Genomic DNA, 23,113 nt, shown 5'->3' on the forward strand with positions numbered 1-23,113 from the left:
CAGAACAGGTGCAACATAGGTCCGAGTAGTGTCAGTGTAATTATAACCACCCTGTATCATCAGTATGATATTTTACTGGTGTATGATGAACAGCAATGAAAATATCATTTGGTATTTTTTCAGGAATCCTGATGACGACTGGCCTTTATACAGCAAAAACCAACCTATCATGAGAGCTTTGACAACGAGCAACGAAAAAGTTTACAAAGAATCACCTTATCGAAGGAACTGCGACTTTTTGATACCGTATTTGGAAGCGGCTGATTACGCGGGAAACTCCGCGAAGTAAACAAACATTTCAGTAGGTCTATCATATGTAACTAGTCATTTCTGATCCTGACATCAATCATGTAATTTTACATCATAGGTAATAAATTTTCTCATTGTTTCAAGACGTAACGTCGAATCTGTGTTGTTTAATTGTAGATCTTCACTTACAACACTTAAAGCGGCATTGACGAGATATCTCGTCTAACTTTACGCCTTGTATTTCAGCAACTACAAGATATCTCGCCTCCTTAATACCCTGTTATTTCGGCAATGCCGAGCACGGATATCTCCATAAAGCAGGTTTTTTCCGCAAACATGTTTTCCATACCCCTAACCTGTCAGATCAACTGCCATAGGCGGAGTCAGCTTTTGTTGCAAGTATGATAACAGAAGGAGACGGACGGTACTTTTTCTCTTCCCTGCGAGGTAGTATAGGAATATGCGACAAGGGGTGCACAATCTTTTCAGTCCACGTCATATCGCTACCGTTCGCAGGTCAAAAAGTGGTTCATATTGAGTGACTATATGATCCCGTCTTACACGGGACATCCCCATATTTTCCCGTAATTTTGGCTGCCCCGAATTTTTTTGTATAAAATGTCCCGTAATTTTCTCCTAATTTTAGCAGTCCCTTAATTTTTTCGTAAAAATGTCCCGTACTGTTCCCGTAATTTTGGCCGTTCTGGCATTTTATTGTAAAAATGCCCCGCACTTTTCTCGTAATCTTGGCTGTCCCGAATATTTTTGATATAAACGTCCTGTACTTTCTTGTAATTTCAACCGTCGCGACTTTTATTTATTAAAGTGCCCCCGTCCCTTTTTCGTAATTTTGGTTGCCCCGATTTTGTTTTACATTACATTTCAATCCTCTATGATTTGCACTAGCACTTCATTTTCCACTTTGCAAATTTTTTTGGTAGTGTCCCTTAAATAACCAGCGGAGATCCCAATTTCCTATATTTTGCCTGAGGAAATATGGTCAGCGTTACAGGCATATATGTATCGTTTTGTGACTATTCTTACTTTCCTTATTGAGTACCTTTCGCGGCCGGATGGAACACCTGGGAAGGCAGCATTTGGCCCACGGGTCGAAGGTTGTACAAGCCTGGCATGCAGTAGAAATAATAAAAAATCTAGAGTATTTCTAGTCCTCGGTTGTTGTTTTTTTTTCTATTCCGGTAGTTGGAGAATTGAGAACACTATCATAGACACAAAAAATCGGAAAAAAATTTTTTGCAGAGGGTTCAGTGATTTCCACTATGGCAGTTATAATGCGGATAGGGGGATATTTTCAAAACCACTTAAAGGGTTAATACCTGAAAAAAATTGAATTCAATTAACTTCAATCCACAAGTGAGATTTTATGTGAAGTCCATCGGTATTGAAATTTAATACCGTAAACTATGGTTACTTGGCCCCTAGGGAGTTACTTGAACGCAATACAAAAGAATGTTTCAAATCACTCCTGGGTCTGCTACAGTATAGGAAGATAACAAACACCCATGGGACCATAAAGTTTGTCCGCTACCGGGGAGTGTCCGCTAATGAGGAGCTACGCTATACAGTGCGGCCTCATTTATACGACTTCACATTTATACGCTGTTTGGCTTCGGTCGTAATTGGTTCCTGTTAAGATGTATATGTTCCTGTGTGTGTGTAAAAGTGTCCCATCAGTGGTTATGCATAATCACAAATCGTCTCGATAAAGAAAGTTTGATTAAATTTCACTACATTTATTCAATTTTACCGGCGATTATGCATAATTCCCAAATAAAGTTGAAAAGTCTGATATAAATATAGAAAAATATATATAACCTTTCATCTCTTAATTAAACCAATTAATTATTTTCCCCCGTACACATGATACGTGGACTACACATATTTTGCAATAAAAGTTAAATAAAAATAAGTGTGAAGAAGATAAAAACATTCATAACAACATTATCAGTCTTATAATGTTGGCTTTCTTCACACGTGTCAACAAACAAAACCAACATTTTTAGAGAGATAGCTTCTTTCTCAGCCAGAGATATCAAGGAAACAGTTATTTTCCGAAACTTTTTTGAAAACCAACATTACCATTCGAATATTCGAATTCACCATCCTGGACCATGGTTATGTTCAGTTAATTGAATAATTGATTGACGATTTATCATATTTACCAACATGAGCTTGAAATTAAACATAATCTTAGTTGAATATGATGAATTCTCGGTTTTCGACAAAAAATTAATAAATGGGTGTTTGGAATAAAATTAGAGTTTGCCTAATTTTTCTGTCCACTAACGGGAAGTGAAATACGTTAAATCCCTATTACATGGGACCGGGAATCAGAAAAAAGTCCATTAAGAACTGAACCCACAACCACCGACAAAACATTGTTTAGTGGAAGTCAGGCGATCTACCACTACTCAAAAAACGTACAACGACTCAAAATAATGCAAGCAAATTTGTTAGAAAACGGGGAAATGATTAAAAAAACTCGAATAAATATGCGTACGCCATCTATACGTCATGAGAACTCCACGTTAAAAAGAAAAAAAATTCAGATCATCATAGGATGATTGAAAGCAGGATACTACGCTCATCATCTGTGGATGATGGGATCCTTCTGAGGATTAAATGGTGTAGCCATACTGTTCATGTTCATTTATTTGCAGATCCGAAACCAAAAATGCTCCGAAATTACAAGAGGTCTTCTGGGAGCGGATTTTATAGCTGAAAAATTAGAAGAATGTTTAAACGCTGTAAGATGAAGGGAAATGTCGCAGGAGGACGCATCAGCCTAGTTTAAAATAAGTAGGTCTACTACAAAAAGGAGATCGAAGAATGATTTATATTAAACAAACTTGGACATCAAATCGTGTTTACTAGTGAAGAAGAGTTGGCCCCTCTTTGTCAGCCATTTAGATAAAATAAAAACATTATTATCCTTATTTTAGGACTATTTATAGAAAGATATATACCGGTGCTAAAATATTTCATTCAACATCTTGGAATTTGTTATGTACACTCTAGAATCTCGACTATCCGGCCTCCGTACTATCCATTCTGGTCTCTTGGCGCCATGACGTCGCCAAATAATCGGAGCTGTCGTCAAACTTCGCTAAGCTTGTTACCAATTTCAAGAGATTTACAGGGGAATGCGTTAATTTTCATTTTTACATATGGTAATGACTATTTACAGGCAAAAAAAATGACGTAATAAATGATAAATATAAGAACCATCTACATAATTTTCATAACAATATTTATGTTCTTGGACTTCCCTTTTTCTGTAATAAATTTTTAAAGAACATAATAAGTATTTACATTATGTATACATTTAAGTATAAAGTACATACATATTACGTTTGTATAAAGTGCATTACATTTATGTATAAACTACTGACCTGTACCAAAATACGAATAGGAGCGGTTTTTGGTATTAAAATGGTGTTTTTGATGGTATGGGGGGAGGGTAGGAAGTGTGAAGCATTTATAGAACTCCGGCCTATATCAGGCGTTTCTGTTATCCGGCCAGCCCTTCCACCACATTAGGCTAGATAGTCCGGATTCTACTGTATTTTCAAATTTACTGCCAAATTACATAAGCATTTCATACAGCTAAAAATCTCTCTAAGTGTTTTATTTCCATGTCCTAGGTCCTAATTTAGCCAATTACCTATTAAAATTATTCATTTCATGGAAAATGTAGCTTGGGTTCAAGTAATCCAAACCCACGGGTTACTTGAGCCCAAATTTCAATAATTTATTATATACAGGCAAAATTGAAATTTTATTTGAAAAAAAATCTAGTCTTAGAAAAATATCCCAAAAATAGTAAAAATTTCGTTATCAGCATAATTAAAATGTTTTTAAGGCTACCCTTCGATAAAAAAATGTTCACTTTCTGGATCAAAGTAACCCTAGTTTACGGTATTGGAAACTTTCTTTTGGAATTTTTTTTAAGACAGGAAAAAAAATAGCCGATAGGTGGCGCTGGTACGAGCGACTTCGGTGGAAATATGCAAATGAGACGGTTATAAGAACTTGCGCTCCTAATCCAAAGCCCGTTCCCCGTTGTAAACCGTGTATGTGGACCTGCTGCACTCTGCCGTTGCTGGATTTGCGACTCGTCTGAAATGTGTTATCCCCTGTGATGGTGGTCATGTGGAACACATACTGCTGTAATAAACGATTTGGAGGCATTCTGTTCGTTATTTGCGTATATTTTCTTTGACTTGTGTACGTCAGCACCACTTATCGGCTGTTTTTTTGAGTTGTTTGTTTTCCCCGTCTTAAAAAAATTCCCGTGACCTAGCGATGCCTAACCCTGCAAACCGTTTTTCATTTCGATTATTTTCTCGGTTTTTATAAATTTTTAAAGTTTCTACGGACTTTTTGCCCACCCTGTACAATACCAACGAGTAAAACATCTGAAAAATCAATGACTTCTCCCCACGTTTATATAACGAACATTCAGCAAAACAAAAAAAATCTACCACTGTTTCACGAGATGATACGCCGTTTAGAAACGGAAAATCAGAGAATGTGCATATTCATTATTCGTAATTGTCACTTTGTTAAGCGAAAAGCGACGTGATTGGCAGAATGAATTTACCCTCTATAATTAGAATCGTGTTTAATGGTATTACTATGACCGTACACAGCTGTAGAACTCTGAAATATACAGAGTGTAGAGGCTCACAATCCAATTCGTACATCGGAATCGATCTTTGAAAGTAGTTTCATTTGCGCAAACCCTGCTCTAAAAGCTGCCGTAGGTCTCAATTTAATCATCTAGGCTTGGAAGCTCTCTCCGACTAGTCATTGACAAAACTCTATAGGATTAAAAACTCTACAAAATCCATCACGGATTTCACGGCTGGTGTCTGATGAATAACAGAATGTACAGAATAGTATTCTGTTTAGACAAGAGTTTCGTTAAGTATAAATTTAAATACTGTTGGGGCCTATGTCTTGGGCTGTTAGAATTATTACTTTTATCCTGTTGGTTGAATAGTTCGATTTGTTTTATCAAGACTATTACCGTACATAGCTGTATAACATATGCAGTGTTTTTATATAGACAGCCTAGGGGTGTGCAACAGGTGTGGTCGCACTGGGCCCCGCATTTTCGGTTTTTTTGAAATGAAAAATTATATATATATATATATTAGGTATATCAAATGCATTTTTTCAGTAAACAAGGTGTCTGAGCTTCACAACTCTAAATTCTGGAATACTGCATTTTTTCATCGAACCTGGAATTCTGAATTTTTTCATGGATAACATCGATTCTAAAATTCTGAATTTTTTCATGGATAACATCGATTCTAAAATTCTGAATTTTTTCATGGATAACATCGATTCTAAAATTCTGAATTTTCCTTTTGAAAATTGAATTTTGAATTTTCATCAATTCTGGAATTGAATTTTGAATTTTCATCAATAATTAACGATCCAATTCTCACCAATTCAATATCTGAATTTTTATTAATTCTGGAACAATATGAATCTTTGGATGCCGTGTCCCCTACTATATATATAGTTTGGCCCCGCTATTCTTTTCGCACCGGGCCACGCGTCTGGGGGGGGCGGCCCTGTGTATAGATGCTCATAATCAAATTCATACATCGGAATGGATCTTTGAAAGTAGTTTTATTCGCCCACAAAACCTGCTCTATACGTAAACCAGTGATTCTCAACCTTTTTCTGCCCACGTGGATCATATTTTCTTCTCGTGCCCCCCCCCCTCCATGAGCGAGACCCTTTCCACTTATCGAATTGAATTTAATCAAAACTAAATTTATAATCAACAAAAATTTTATGAAGAGAATCGATCTCTGGAAGCATGGGCCACGCACGTGCTCAGAAGGGGAGGTGGGGGACAATCTGATCCCAAGATCCGTATTTTATTGGAAAAACAGGTCTATGTAAAATACGGGACGATTCAACGAACCTATACAATAAATTGAACGTCCTGACACATCACCCTGGGTTAGAGTTCAGTGAGCTTCCTTCTTAAGTTGGGGGGGGGAGAGGTATGCATGGTTATATCTCAATGTCGTGGTCCCCAGGAAAAGCGATGTCCTAGGGCATCATACTTAGCTGGAAGCAACTGCTTACGTATTTAAATATTTACATTTGAAAATCATAGTACATAGTACCTCATCGCGTTGCTCTTCCCCCCCCCCATGGACATGAAATCGTCTTTGAAATGCTATAGGCCTACTGTAAAATCTCCAACATGTCTAGTAAATACACTGTATTTGGTTCATTATCCAGTTCTGTGCCATAAGAGTATTCCGGGATCCAAACATTTGAGATGTTGGAAATAAATTACCCTTTAGGTGAGATGATAGAAATAAGAATAATAACATAAGTAAACCCAAAATATGTAAATAAAAACTAGACCGGTACAAGCTTGCAAAACACCTCGTCTCAATATTTTCACCAATGTTGTGCAATAAACTCGTGCACTCCGTAGAGAATTCGTGAAAAAACTCCATAACGTCAACCCCCTCAACTCAAATATGGCCTCATTTGACGTAAAATCCCTTTTCACGAATGTCCCCCGTAGAAGGCGTTCTTCAATGTTTGGAAACTAGGCGAAAGCCAAGGCCACACTCGTGTCAAGTTGGCCTAATAGTCATTCGCAAATATTTGCTTCCAATATTTGCCTTCTCCTGGTGCAAAGAAAGAAACAGCAGATGCATAGGCTGGCTACACACTGGCTCAGCTTGGCACACTATTCCTTGTCGAATATTTGTTTCCAGAACACTCTGTGTTATGACTGTTGGCGTTCTTCGACCAATGCGTGGCCAGACGGATTAGAAGATCAGGAAGAAAGGCGACACCTCTTCATCTGCTAGTGGAAGGGGGAAGTAGGAAGATACTGACAAAGCCTCCTAGATACTGCATCAAGGAGTACATCTAGGAGGCTTTGGTACTGGTCGCTCTGTTCGACCAGTTTTTCCCAATATCTTCCATCATTGACGATCTACCATTGACAATGATCGTCAAATGTTGGAGCAGCCACACTACTTGTCTATGACAAACCTTGGAACGTATTGGGCCAGTCTTGGCACGATTGTGGCAATGACTTTACCGAATTTAATTTTTCCCAATTTGAAATCTTTGACTTTCACTCGGGTTTGTCTCAATGAAAATATGTTCTCTTTCAACAAACAATTCTATCGCATCACTAAAGGTCTTGCTATGAGAAATCACTTTAGTCCAGCTCTTAGTGACCTCTATATGCATCATTTCGAGATAAAACTTTTCCTTGAAATTCATTTTCTTTTCTACATCTATGTTGATGATTGCTTCGTCCTTCTCGACCGTAACGCTAACACTCATCACACTCTCAATATCCTTAACTCCACTGACACCTGCATTCAATTCACCATAGAGAGGAACATAAAAATTACCAATTTCCTTTCCTGGACGTATTGGTCACTCGTCGCGGACACAATTTTTCTAGCAATGTCTTTCGAAACCATCTGCAGTTTCTTTACCCCACACAACAATCTCTCTACGCATTCTCCGGCACCAAGAAATACGCATTCTATACATTTGTCACGCAAACTATTAAGAACTGCTTCTCACCGACGCTACTTGCAGATGAACTTGATCACCTGAAAGCTCACAGCCATCGATTGCGGTTATCGCAGTTCCCTGATTGGCATCGACACGGAAAATTAATAAAAAAAACAACTTCCACAACCGAACGTAAACCCGAACAAACAAACTAGAGGTCATTTTGCCCTTTCTTCGCAAAAACTAGCCAACGTATTGCAAAAATATCTTCCGAAAATGTAATTTTTCTGTGATCGTTACCCCCATCAACACAATCAGCTTCCCTCAACCGAAAAATCCTATCGACGGTAGTGTATATATATAGAAAAATATCCTCTCCACTTTTTAATACAAAATTCATTGCATTAAAGAAGACTGGTTATTTGTGGAGATGAAGATTATACAAGGAAGAAAATTCATCGCTGCCCCCACGGGGACTCGAACCCCGGTCTCTCGCTTTCCCGATGAGTGCTCTACCATCTAAGCTATGGAAACAGATAGAATATTTCAACCTTGGAGCATATATATATATATATATATGTTGAAAGGCTCCGTACTTGGCGTCAGCAATCTATAGCTCGTGAATGGCATAGGCCACCAGATGGCCACATCATATAAAAATGTCCTCTCTACTTGTGTTAATACAAGATTCATTGAGAAACTGGTTATGACAAGCGAGAGACCGGGGTTCGAGTTCCCGTGGGGGCGGTGATGCATTTTCTACCTTGTAATCTTCAGAAATAACCAGTCTTTCAGAGAGAGAGAGAGAGAGAAAGAGAAGAGCATGTTTTTCTTTCTTTTTCTTTAAGAATTCTGCATAGAATAGACGGAAAGAGTGGCATTTTCTAAAATCTCTTCACCCTATTTATCATTTTTATCGCACCACGGTCATTTCCTACAGACGAGGGCTAATTTGACCAAGACCTACAATTTATTGCCGATATCGAACGGCAGCCTGTTTTTATACTCACGTAGAAGTTTGTGCGCTAACCACTCGATGTGGGACTCCCTGCGGTATCAATCTTTTTTTGTGGTCATGTAGCCATTTCTGTTGTACCCCTGTGTCATAAAGATTTCTCACAAGGACGAACCGGGTATCGAACTCGTGACACCTCTAAACATTCTTAGGTACTTTAGGCGAGTATCTTATCGACCTAGGCTACCCCCCCCCCCCCTATTTATCTAATCTATTCATAAGTACTTATAAACGGGGTCTGTCAGTACCTCCCCGTAGATAAGAAGATCACATGCTGTATCTTATCTTCTTGTTGTGTATATAGGAGATGGAAGCACACATCATTTTATCTATACCTGGTTCCCAAGTAGCACAAAGATATAGATCTATATCGTAAAATTTCAGTTTCCAATATAGATCTATATCGGGCCACGATATCGTTCTGGCTAAAAAAGGCATAGTCAGAGATAAATAGATCTATATCGTGAATGTGATATATTCAAATACTTCAAATTTTGGACGATAGATGGCGCCCTTTTAGAAGAAATAAAAGAAGGAGGTGGGTGGGTTTGAACCCATGTACCTTGAACACTTCCCATTTCTAGCTCCGTATCTTACCAACCCACTACTACAGCAGTGGTTACTAGTTGTTATTATAACATTGATTTACAAGTAATGTTTTTTTTACTTGTATTTTCAATCAAATTTATTCATTTTCATGTATGCACAAAAATTACAAAATAGAAATTGTGAGACATATTTATCATTTTGAGGCTGATAATTGAAAAATTATATTACAATTAAGGAAATTATATATAATACAAAAAACACAAGAAACAAATTAATGTATTGTGTAGTATATTAATTACTTATTTAAAATTATTAATTTATGCTAATAAAACAAAAAATGCAGAATAAAAAATATGCAACACAAAAAAGTTAAAATTCTCAAAGTATGGAAAAAAATAAATAATAAATAATTTTAAGAAAAACACACACATATACAACGAAAACAACAGCAAATGTTTCTAAATTAAAAAATATGTGCAATTATAAAGTGGCAATTAAAGTTACGGTGGATAAGTTCTTGCTCCTCCTAAAATACCAACATCTACGATGTAAAACATACACATCAAGGATTCAATTATAACTGATGAAATGATTTTGATATATGAACATAATTAATCCTATTAAAATCAAAATTTCATATGAAAAATTATTCATTCAAACGTTTTTGATTTCCATTCAAACAAAAAATTGTGTACACTCGACTTTAAATTTTCTCCAAATTTTTATTTGAAGGTAATATTTTTATTTAAAGGCACACGATATGCTGATATATATCTTTGTCAGGTTCACGATATAGATCTATGTTTTTCAAACTATATTAAAATAATTTATTGTCCCAAGTTGTTGCCCTTCAAAGTAGAGATTATTCACATGGAATCAAATACATATTCGACTGAAAAATTAAAGACTTGATCAATTAATATCATAGATAATTTGCATCATATAGGACAAGATCGTTCTATATCATAGTTATGACATCTGATATTCCTCTGACATTTCGATGTATAACGATATGGTCCAGATATTGTACTATATCGTTGTGCTACTGGGATTACTAGACCATAGAGAAGAGTGGCATCATATTCGCATAAGTCGCACTCTGGTGGCAAGTGTCAGACATTATGAGCTTTGACCTGAGTTAGGTCCAAGCCGCTTGAACTCTTAATGCAGCTTTGGTTAGGTCCGACTAAAGGTGCATTAAGGCTACGGGGCCACAGGCGTAAAGCGGAAGAGGGAAATAACTAAGAGTAACTTTCAAGCGAGTTTGAATCCGACCAATGATAGTAACTCGAGGGGAAAATTGGCCAAAATTGGTCCACCTGGGAAATTTCTTGGCGGTTGTGGAAAATTTTGAGAGTTCATCAAACAAAAGAATTTTTTTTAAAAATATATATAAATGCAACACAAATGTGCTTCTCTAGTGAAAAATACCACCGATAGATGGCAGCACAATTTTCGGAATGTATGGGGGAAACATTTAGTCAAAAAGGGAAATTTCGCTTGACGAGGTTTCCATCACTCTGTCTGACCGTCCATGAACGCAACGGTCCCGTTCAGTGCACACGAGTTTTAAGGAAAGATTGAGAATCGTTTTGCCTTTGTAGTCTAGTGCGTTCGTTGATCCTGCAAGTGAGAGAACGTGGGTTCGATTTCCCTCAAGGGAAGTTAAATTTCCTTTCTTTCCTAAATTCACCTTCGCATCCGACAGGTATTGAAAACGTACGTATGGATAGAGAAGAGTGACATCTTCGGATATAATTACGAGATATCTCAACTCTTTAAAACCCTCTTATTTCGGCAATGCTGAGCCCAGAGACTCTGTAAAGCTAACACTTTCTATAGCAGAAAGCCTCCGTGCAAAACTCGTGAGGTTACTGAAGTCGTCCATTTCACCTATAGTCAATGGATATACTGCAGAAAAAGGTAAAGATTTCGCATACGTCGGACTGGTATATCCAATGGCTGCAGGTGAAATTAAGGCGACTTGATATAGCTATTTCAAGTGGCTATAGGTAAAATGGATGACTTCAGTGACGTCAAAGCTTCGCGCGGAGGCTTTCTACTACAGGAGGTGTTGGTAAAGCAGGAGTTTTTCGCGAAAATGTTTTCCACGCCTCCCCAATCTGTCAGATAAACTGCCAGTGGGCGGAGTCAGCTTTTATTGAAAGTTTGATAATACAAGAGAAGAGAGATAGTGCTTTCCTCCTTCCCTTCAGGTTGGTCTAGAAATATGCGTATGGTATAAATAATAGAAAAAAAGCTAGAGTATTTCTCTTTCTCGGTATTTTTTTTATAATTAGTCTTGGAGGTGGGGGGGACAAGGGAAGTACTATCAGACCTGCACACAAAATAATAAAAAAAAAATAGGTATTGACTTGCAAACGGTTTCCGGGCTATTAGGCCATGGTCTAAGAGATTTTCTTCCTGACGTTTCGCCCACATCTGTGGCAGCCATCATCTGAGGTTATTTCTCCCTCCGTATATTCGTACGAAGCCTCTCTCGCTTGCCGCGGAGACTTACGTAGGAATAATCTCAGATGATGCCTGCCACAGATGTGTGCGAAACGTCAGGAAGAAAATCTCTTAGTAGACCATGGCCTAATAGCCCGGAAACCGCTTGCAAGTTGTTGAACGCCGGCGATGAAAGCCTCAGACAGAATAGACAGGGTGCATAAATAGTTAATTTTTATATTTTAATAACTATACAGGGTGATTCAAAACTCAACGTACAAACTTTTACGGGAGGTAGAAAACGCAAAAACAAAACACAATTGCGTAGGAATGTATGACCGGAAACCCCTACCTGATCAGCTGAAGGATATGTGGCGACAGCGTTCTCCACTGGATGGCGCTGTCCGTGCAATAGGGAAAAGAGCGCGCCTGCGCGATGGAGAGACTTGCCGCGTTTTGCGGCTCAAACCAGACAGTAACGCGGTCCGCTCATTCTTGTAGGTTCTGTAAATTTAATTGTATAATAAATGTTAATTATATGTTTATTAAATGTTAATTAACATTTATTATACAATTAAATTTAAAGGAACCTACGAGAACGAGTGAACCGCGTCACTGTCTGGTTTGAGCCGCAAAACACGTCTCTCAATCGCGCAGGCGCGCTCCTTTCCCTATTACGCGGACAGTGCCATCCAGTGGTGGACGCGGTCGCCACAGATAAACGAAGATACAGAAATGGCAAGCCAATAATAGGTGTAAAAATTCTCTGTTTAGCGATACTTTACACCATGCTTTATTTCCCATGTAAAAGGGGCTTTAGTGAGTATTAAGAAAATAGTGCCGTTCGGAATCGGCAATAAATTGTAGGTCCCGGTCTGATTAGCCCTCGTGTGCAGAAAATGACCGCGGCGCGACAAAAATACTCAAGAACCACTGCTCTAGACATGGTCCCCAGGCCAGGATTTTTTGCTGGCCCCCCTTACTCCCCCCCCCCTCCCGAAAATTTTTTTGCACCTCCCTTGAGAAAAGATTATGGTGTATTTTTTCAGTAAAAAAAAAGAAACCCCTTTCGGGAAGAAAAAAAAATGTTGAATGCCCCCCCCCCCCCCCCCCCATGAGCAAAACTTGCATACGATACGGCATTTGTATATGCAGCAAAACATCGCTACAACACGATAATCGATAATAAATACATCTACAATGATATTTTTTTCAAGTCTTGTTTGGAATTGTCTGGCTTAATGTTAAACTCTCGGTACAACGACATCATCTACTATGATAAACCCCTCTATAACACGATATTTTTAGATTGTTCTCGTTCTTCTGAAGGCGTCTGATAACATCAATATTTTGCACTAAATGATCACCGAAAGCTAAAGTTATTTGTATTGCTGCACTATGTGTACGACACAAAAGCGTTATGCGGTAAGCTTCTTTACAGGGACAATACACATCCAAGTGAATTTTATAAATAAACTAATCAATTACAATTTTTTGTAACGAATAAATACATAAAAGCGCATTTTCCGATGATATTAACAATGCCGATATAGAAAAAATGACAACAATAGCATAAATTTGATCACACGTGAGGATAATGTTACCTCTTTAATCCCTGTACCACAATATTTTCTTTTGGTCCGTAGAATATTGTCATATCGAGGTTTCACTGTATATTTAAACTAAATAATAAAATATAATTGTGTGTGCGTAATAAATATTATTACATTTCGAGATATGATTATGTGATTTGTATATAACTTTACGCAATACAATAGAGCTCCCCTATGGGCCAGTTAAGAGAACAAATTGGTTAGGCGATATGGTTTTCCCATAGAAACTTGTGATTGCCATAGGCGTACACAGAATTTTCACGAGGGTGGGGGGTTACGTTCTTTTTTCCTGTAAAATAACCCTATAATCTCGGCTCTGGGGGGGGGGGTTAGAACCCTAAACCTCCTTTGCATACGCCAATGGTGATAGTGATCCATGGTCGGAAGGGCCGCAACTGGGGGGGGGGAACAAGCAGGTATCTTGCCCAGGACCAGAAGGGGGCGCAAAATTCACCTTTTATAGCCGCTTCTTGAAAATTACAGGAGGGGGGTGTCAAAATATGTGCTTACCTCAGCTGATAAAGCATTTAGTTGCGGCCGTGATGGCTAGTGTTCAATGTCAAAGTCTCTCGATTAACGATAATACCTCTATTATGGTATTTTTCTTCGTCCGCAGAATATCGTTATATCGAGATTTCACTGCAGTTTTATCATGCATAATACTAGCTATAATACCCGGCGCTGCCCGTGTTTTCTTCATTTATTGGGAGGATTGGAAAAGTGTGACAAACCATTACAAAGGAATAAATATATAATACTGGCAGGATTAAAAAGAAGTGACAAACCATTGTAAAGGCATATGCACGTGTAAAACGCATTACTAGGGAACCACTGTAACCAAAGTAAACATTCCGAAAGTGATTTTTGAGGCCCAGAAACCATTGTGAAACGAACTTTTAAAGGGTGGATCCAGTGCCGCCTTAACGCATGGGCCCACCCGGGCTCGGCCCGGGGGCCTCAAGAGAAGAGGGGCCTCAGAGAGATGAGATGCGGTTGAAATTTTCTAGGATTAACCAGGTAGGGCCTCCGAAAAACCACTTGGCCCGGGGGCCCATGATACTCTTAAGACGGCCCTGGGTGGATCCTTATTGGGACTGATCCTTTATCGGCACCCAAAAGGATCAGTGACACTCTCGTGGGACTAATCTCCCTGACTCCCGGGCCCCAGGGCTGGAGCCCTGTCAGCCCCTCCCCCCCATGTGGAGACCATGGCTCTAGGATCAACGGTCCTCTAGTAAAATGCGGCAAGAAGGATTATGAAATCACCCCCTGCACAAAGCCCCTCAGAAAATTAATGACATTTCAGGTAACCGCACGTCCTTTGAAAGAAAAATTGTAATTGGAAGTACGTTTCTGAAGCTAAAAGGTTGCAAAGATATCCACTGAGCAACAAATTGGGGGCGCCTCGTGTGAGGAAATGGAAAGAAAAATTTATAATCTCTCTCTCTCTCTCTCTCTCACGAGTGACGAAAGTTGCCTTAGAGCGGAAAGATTTGAGGTCAAGAAATTATCTTTTAACAAGAAATTTGAGGTCAAGAGAAATTATCTTTCATCCAATCCTCCGCATGGTTGCTCCGAACGTTTAAATTATAGGCCGATCTACATTCAATATTTCACTCACTATCAGCCAGAGAAAATTGTAAGAGGAAATTTTTACGCCGCTTCCAACTTTGGACTCCACGTGCTCAGTTCAATTTTATTAGCTGCATAAATATTTGATATTTACACAGATGACTCCTTGCATTCTTTCCTCCCCTCCCCCCCATGTTCTATAGTAGCGGAAAAATTCTGTTGCTAAATATATCAGCCTAACTTGATTCTAATATAAAAAGAGGAATGTCTATTTTTTGAGTTAAACACTTCTCAAAGCCTGCAGCAACAGGAAGAATAGTATTCCCGTAGTTATTATAGTTACTGAAAGCGTCCGCTCGGTAACAGAGATATTCCGAAAATGGTAAGTCACACATTTTACTTTGTAATTGATAAGGTAGTATATTTATAATCACGTGGATGTTATAAGGGATTATAATTTATTATTGGTGGCTTAGTTGCGGCTTAGATTTTCTGAACGTTGTTTCGGTTACGTGCTCTGATCGACCGAAATAAATGTCATGCTCTTAGCGACCGAATCCTTTTCTATTCTTTACTTCGACGAAAGAGGGGACCGGCCCTTATGGAATAAGATTAAAATTGCCAGCGATTATACGTTTCAGTTCGTGTGTCAAAGTGTAAATTCCTGTGTTGCTAAATATTTTTAAACTTTTCGCTATACTGTTATATATTTATAGCCACTTGCCGACTTGGCGTTTTAAGCGGCAATTAGAAATCGCCAAATTCCCCTTCAAAATGCCATGTAATTTTGAATGTAGTAGGTTTAAGTAGGATTTTTTCTTCAGCAGGTGCAAATTATAAGGGGTATAAAGAAAAGTTTTCAAATTGAGAAATCAACTTTACAAAACATCTGGCCAATGCTGAAATAAGAAACTTTTTATGCAGGCGAGATATCTCGTCATTGTCGCCTAAACGGTTAATTTTCCGGCCAACCATTTCTTTTGAAATACTTTCAGAATTATTGAAATATATATAGATTCATATAAAATAATTTCAGATTAAAATTAATCATAATCAATTTAATTAATCAGAAACTTTTCCAGAATTGGTGAAAAAAGTGATATCAAAACTCTCAAAATTGATAATTAAAAAAAAAAATCTAACAGTCAATAAAAGTCTTCAATTATTTTTGCCTCAATGCAACCCATTAGCCCCCCTTCTATTAAGGTGTCACTGTAAATTAAAGGATTAAGCCCTTTTGTGAATCTGGATTCTTCTTATACAGGGTGTCCTGTAAGTGCTAATGGGGCTTTTATCTCATCAACTGGCCGTCGTAGAGGTATGATTCCAATTTAAAAAAATGCTCATAAAGGCATTCAAAAATTATCCTTACCAGTTTTGAGAACGAAAATACAGTGTGTAACAAAATTTAAAAAAAAAATCAAGATTTTTATACGCCCCTCCCCCGTCTTTCAACTTCCAATTTGAAAGTTGTTGCCCTGTATCTCCTGATGCCAAAGAAAAATATTCCAAGTTTCTAAGTGCAATATTCGCCAAGATATTCGAATTCAAAAATCGGAGGAAAGTGTAACATAAATGAGCGAAAGGAGCGTTGTCGGTTAGTTTTTGCTGTTCTTTCATAAGTTTCCTCCGATTTTTGAATTCAGATGTACAGTATTAACGAATATTGTACTTGGAAACATGGAATATTTTTCTACTGGCCTCAGAAGATACAGGGCAACAACTTTCTAATTGTAAGTTGGAAGTTAATGGGACCGTATAAACATTTGGTTTTTTTTAATTTTGTGACACAGTGTATTTTCACTTTCAAAACTAATAATTAGGGTAATTTTCGAGCGTTTTTTGAGCATTTCTTAAATTGGAACTATACCTCTACGACGAACGGTTGATGAGATAAAGTGCGCATTAGCACTTACAGGACACCCTGTATGTTACTGTAACAGTGATACAGCGGTGGCTATGCATAATCACCAATCATCTCAATAAAGAAAGTTTGATTAAATTTCTCTACATTTGCCAATTTTACTGGTGATTATCTATAGTTCCGAAATAAAGTGATAAATATAGAAAAAAGTATAACCTTTTTTCTCTTCATTAAACCAATTAATTATTTTTACCCGTAAATTTTGCAATAAAAATTAAATTAAATTAAAATAAGTGCGAAGAGAAAATTAAAAACATTCATAACAACATTATTAGTCTTGTAATGTTGTCTTTCTTCACATGCATCAACAAAGAAAACACACACACACACACATTAACATTCGAATTCACCATCCTGGACCATATAGTTATGTTTAGTTAATTAAGTAATTAATTGGCAATTCATTATACTTAACAACACACATGCTTGGGCTTAAACATAATTTTAAATTGATATGATAAATTCTCGGTTTATGACCAAAAAGTAATAAATTAGAGCTTGGAAAAAAAGTAGTTTGCTTGATTTTACTGTCCACTATCGGGGAATGAAATACATTAAAGCAGCTGTTCTCAACCGGTGCTCCGTGTGCACTTACCAGGGGCTCCGCGGCCGCTTGAGGAAAATGAAATGAATTAGCAAATTTGTATTTAAAAAAGGGTGCCGAGAGTCAATAAAGGTTGAGGACCGCTGCTGTTTTGATTACTCACATGATTTCGCAGCTTTTTGGTCACTATTGGGCCGCTTGCTAACTCGGTTCTTCGCTCTTTAGGTGACTTCCATGCTCAGAAATTTTATAGATCGATCACTCTTATGGTCAGTTACACGCTTGCACACTTTCTTGGTCACTCTTTTGGATGGTCACTGACCTGTTCCTTTGATCTCTAGGTCACTCTTTTGATCAGTCGCATGCTTGTGCACTTTCTTGGTGAATCTTTCGGACACTCAACCACTGAGCCCTTAGCTCTTTAGGTCACTTGCTTACACATTCTCTAGGTCATTATTTTGGTCACTCCCCTGTACCCACGCTCCCCAGGTCACTTTTTTTGGTCAATCACAATCTTGCACATTTCCTTGGTCACTCTTTTGGATGGTCGTTGACGTGTTCCCTTGATCTGTAGGTCACTCTTTTGATCGGTCATGTGCTTGCGCATTTTCTTTTCACCCACCGAGTCCTTCGCTCTTAGTTCACTCTGTTCTTACACACTGTCTAGGTCATTATTTTGGTCACTGCCCTACTCACACTCTCCCTACGACACTCTTTTGGTCAGTCACATACTTGCACACTGTCTTGGTCACTCACTGAATTAATGGGTCACTCTTTTAATCAGCAACATGCTTATTTAACCGGTTATTATGCATACTTACCAACCATCTTGGTAAGTTTGATAAATTTACCACTTTTACCGGTGAATATGCATAATAACCAAGTGTCGTTGGTAAATTTTATAAATACTTGAAATTTATTGCCTTTATCACTGATTATGCACAATACCCAAGTGCAATTGCTGAATTTGATAAATACGAAAACAAATTCAAAAGAGTATGGTATGCATGACCCCGATATAATGATAAAATGCCCGTATGAATGTATATCATATAGTACGATTTATCACGTTTACCAACGACGCGACCTTGGGTATTATACATAATCGCCGGTAAAAGCGATAAATTTATGAAAATTAATCAAATTTACCAACGACACTTGGGTATTATGCAGAATCACCAGTAAAAGTGATAAATTCAGGAAAATTTATCAAACTCACCAAAATGCTTGGTGAGTATGCATGAAAACAGCATTTATCACATTTACCGCACTATTCCACGGGACCGGGGATCAGAAAAGTATCCGTTAGAGGAGGTTCTACCTGTAGATTTTTCATTTGCAAAAGAAATTCTTAAATGCAATACTCAAACTATAAATAATTTTTGAAAATTATAAAGAGAGTACATTTTCACTAACAGTGCCGAAGACTTCCGAAATGGCTTCTCTTCTTCTGCATTGGATCGATGGTGAATGCACAGAACGAACCCGAAGTAAACACAAATTCTGGCAATCTACAAGGTTTCCGACAAGTTTTCGAAGGAGCAAACGTGGACACGTATCTAGGGGTACCATACGCTCAAAAACCTCTCGGTAACCTGAGGTTTAGAAAGCCATTACCAGTAGCACCATGGAGCGGGACCAAAGTTGTTACTGAACTACCACCAGTTTGCCCGCAATATTCCCCATCACCTTATCCATGGAACTACAATAAAACTGAAAATCAAGACGAGGATTGTTTGTATTTGAACATATGGGTACCGACATCAGCACTGGATAACGGGAGGTTGCCCGTCATGTTTTTTATACACGGTGGAGGTTGGTATCTTGGTACTAGCAGAGACTTACCTACATTCGATGGCAAGGTTTTGGCATCCCTTGGCAATGTCATCGTTGTTACCATCAACTACAGACTCGGTACACCTGGTTTCTTGTACACTACCACCGAAGAAGCTCCTGGAAATTCAGGTGAAAATATTTCATCCTTACTTTTCAATATAAATTTTCTCATTATTTTAAAAATTTATTCAATCAATATTCATATAAAGAAGGACCCTTTCACACGGAGCGGATGCGGATCCGGATATACAGGCTCCATTTGTAAACCATTGGTAATAACTTCTCACGCATCCGCTCCATGTGAAAGGGCCCGAACGCTATCTACCGGATTGGTAGATGAGATTTACATCACGCAATCAGATACAGTCAGACTTGATTATAACGACCTCGGTTGTTACGACACCTTGGTCAGAGCCGCTTTAGGGGTGTGCGACAGGTGCGGTCGCATCGGGCCCCGCGATCATCAATTCTGGAATTTTTTTACACTCTTGATTTTGAATTTTCATCAATTTTGGAATTATTTATTTCATTAATTCTCAACTTTCATTAGTTTTGGAATTATTTCTTTCATTAGTTCTGGAATTATTTCTTTCATTAGTTCTGGAATTATTTCTTTCATTAGTTCTGTAATTATTTCTTTCATTAGTTCTGGAATTATTTCTTTCATTAGTTCTGGAATTATTTCTTTCATTAGTTCTGGAATTATTTCTTTCATTAGCTCTTGAATTATTTCTTTCATTAGTTCTGGAAATATTTCTTTCATTAGTTCTGAAATTATTAATTATTAATTATTTATTATTATTCTGAATTATTTATGCGTTCGGAGACTTTTCCTTAATTTTAGTAATAAAATTGGCACTTTTTACTTTGGCATCATTTTTGACAATAACTAGCGACTCCCAGTATTTGAGATCCCGATTTCCCGCATTTTTCTAGTGAAAATATGGCCAGTCTAGTTGTTAATATAAAACACCTACCTAAATATCGTATACAAACACTCTTTTAATTTTCTATTCGAGTATAAGATACCCTCTTTTGTGGCGAAAAAACACTATTTCTTCATTATTTGCGAATATTTGCAACCAAGTTGTTGAATTATTTAAAAAGTAATTCTCTGTCATATTGCATTTACAGGAATGTACGACATGTTACTTGCATTGAAATGGGTGAATGAGAACATCGCAGCATTCAATGGTAATAAAGATGAGATAACTATAGTTGGTCAAAGCGCTGGAGCGATTTCTGTCACACATCTATGCATATCTGACTTGACGAATGGTCTGTTCAAAAGAGCTATAGTACAGAGTGGTTCATCTTTCAGTCTGTTCGATGGCAAGAGTACAAACCTGGATGTTGGGCAGAGGTTGGCAAAGTATGTTGGTTGTGCAAATGAAGAAACCACTCTTAGCAACAGCCCTCAAACGGTTATCAACTGTTTGCATGGTACGTAATTCTAACTCTAATTCCGTAATGATTGGTCTAATTTCTGAATTTCACCATTGTTATTCATCAACATTTCATCGCAAATTTTTCATATAAGTGAGAAATGTCCCTGTATATAGTACATTCGGGTAATATGGGATTCCATTTTTATCTTTTCGACTATTCTACTTTGAAACATGGTAGAAATCTGAAACCTGTATTTTTCCGAAAAAGCATTTCAATAATAATAATAATTTTCGTGGGGTAATATGTAACACTGGATTCACAAAATAAAGAAAACCAATTCGAATTGATCAAAAACAAGATTTAATGAGTCTATCACAATGAAAAATAAAAATTCCATAGATGGTTTTTTGTAGTTAATGATGTGGTGGTGTCATAGTCTATTTACCAGTGCCAGGTATTATCGCTGTGCCCGAGTGGCATGGTGGTAAGATGCTCGTCTACCATCGTGAAGGTTGTTGTCTAGGTCCCGGGTTCTAACCTAAGGAAGGATATAGATAAGATATTTTCCCTAACGAACTCGAGGCGACCACCGATAGACAGCGCCTTCACTTCCATCTCACTAATGGCAGTAAGTTGCGATATGGCCAGAGTTGGTGTTTGGTGGAGTAGGTATTACCGCTACATCATATGGAATGTCAGATTCACAATATTTTCCTAAAGGTGAAGAAAATTGATTTGTCCCACCCCCCCCCCCTTCCAAAAAAACAAACTTTCTCAAAGTAGTCTATCACTGTTCCACTTCGGTCCATACTAAAGGTAGAGAAAACCTGGTATTCCATATATATAACCCGAATGTACTATATGTATGGTGCGCAAACAGTGTTAAAAAAATCTTACAAAATGTTCAATTAATTCACAACTGATGTTATATCTTTAATAGGTGTATCTGCTAGAGACATGGCAGACGCGATCGGTGTCATCGAACCACATTCCACAGCGACATATCTACCAATTTTCGGAGACCCGATAGTTGGAATGAACCCAGTCGAGGCTTTGAGGAATGGGAGATTTAAAGATGTCGACATTCTTATAGGAATTACAAGAGACGAGGGAGCATATTTGATAACTACAGAAAACTGTGAACTACTAGGATGTTACGGAGAAAAGGATGCAGCGTTAAATAAATCATTGGCAGGCTCTCTTATCAAAGGAAGTTTGGGACCTGTGAAAATGACAGACGAAATAGTTGATTTTTATCTTGGTGACCTCGAAGATAATGATTATGACAAGATAAAAAAACAGACTTATACTGCTGCGGGAGATGTCATCCTCACATGTCCAACTATATATTTAGCAGAGACATACCAAAAGAACAACAATAAAGTATCATTCTATTCTTTCGAGCACAGGCCCAGCAATTCCCAATGGGCACCTCTCATGGGCGTTGTTCATTACGACGAGATTCCATTTGTTTTCGGAGTTCCTGTTCAACAGCCACAAAGATATCAACCGTCAGAAGTTGCCTTAAGCCGAGAGATGATTAAAATATGGACTGATTTCGTTAAAACCGGGTAAGTTACAAGTTTTTGAAATTGGCAACTCTAAGAAATCTAGTGAATTATCATCGTATTTCTAAATTTTTCTAAAAATGTATGATGTTATTATGGTTTTCTCATGACAATGATAATATGCTTTGATAATTTTCAGAAACCCTGTTGATAACTGGCCTATATACAGCAAAGACCAACCTACCGTGAGGGTTTTCAAGACAGGCTCTGAAAAAGTTTACGAAGAATCACCGTATCGTACAAACTGCGACTTCTTAAGACCGTTTTTTGAATCGTCTGATTATAAAGGACCACCTACTTAATGGAAAAAACTACCCAATAATTACCACAATGCAGAATATGTAACCAGCCATTTCAAATTCTGATGTGAGTAATGTAATTATATACTTATGGATAATAAAACTTATGTTTTTGAAATTGCCTGTATTCTGTCGAAGCACCATTTTGGTAGAAATATTCATGTTGGGTGAATACACTTAATTGAAATAAACACTCTATACCAAGGCTGGACAAATCCCAGGTCGCCATGGCAAATTAAAAATTGTTATTGGCTCTTAAAATTTTCCTGCGTAGTTACTAAATTGCTAGCTGAGAGCATCACAAAATGTTTTTAATTAATAGCAGCGTCGACATCAAAGATTGTCACTATGTCCTGAAAAAAGTAAAGAGAAGCATTATTTTGAACCTTTTTGTTCGGGTAAAAAAAATTTTTGGTGAATAGATTGTTTTTCGATTTGTCCAGCTCTGCTTTAAATTTATCTAAAAATTCAAACATAATAAATCAAGTCTAAGTTATCTATCTATTGAAGCAGTTAATATATTTTTAGATATTTTCTTACACGAAGTTAAAATAATGTG

General features: G+C 37.6%; 1 protein-coding gene across 1 annotated transcript in view; it reads left to right on the forward strand.

Annotated features, from left to right (window-relative positions):
* The window catches only part of LOC149072439 (uncharacterized), a 28,913-nt gene extending 6,241 nt beyond the window's left edge, over positions 1-22,672 (forward strand). Inside the window, exons 5-10 of the mRNA XM_089247190.1 lie at positions 124-285; positions 16,641-16,647; positions 18,881-19,427; positions 20,433-20,741; positions 21,628-22,258; positions 22,395-22,672. Coding sequence (XP_089103316.1) covers positions 124-285; positions 16,641-16,647; positions 18,881-19,427; positions 20,433-20,741; positions 21,628-22,258; positions 22,395-22,557 — 1,819 coding nt within the window. The 3' untranslated portion in view covers positions 22,558-22,672. The remainder of the gene's footprint in view (positions 1-123; positions 286-16,640; positions 16,648-18,880; positions 19,428-20,432; positions 20,742-21,627; positions 22,259-22,394) is intronic.
* Positions 22,673-23,113: the final 441 nt, after the last annotated feature.

This window comes from Pholcus phalangioides, unplaced genomic scaffold, assembly GCF_987345545.1.
Source record: "Pholcus phalangioides strain wild (caught in Gottingen) unplaced genomic scaffold, Ppha-v1.0 ptg000017l_1, whole genome shotgun sequence".
In the NCBI taxonomy this organism is placed as follows: domain Eukaryota; kingdom Metazoa; phylum Arthropoda; class Arachnida; order Araneae; family Pholcidae; genus Pholcus; species Pholcus phalangioides.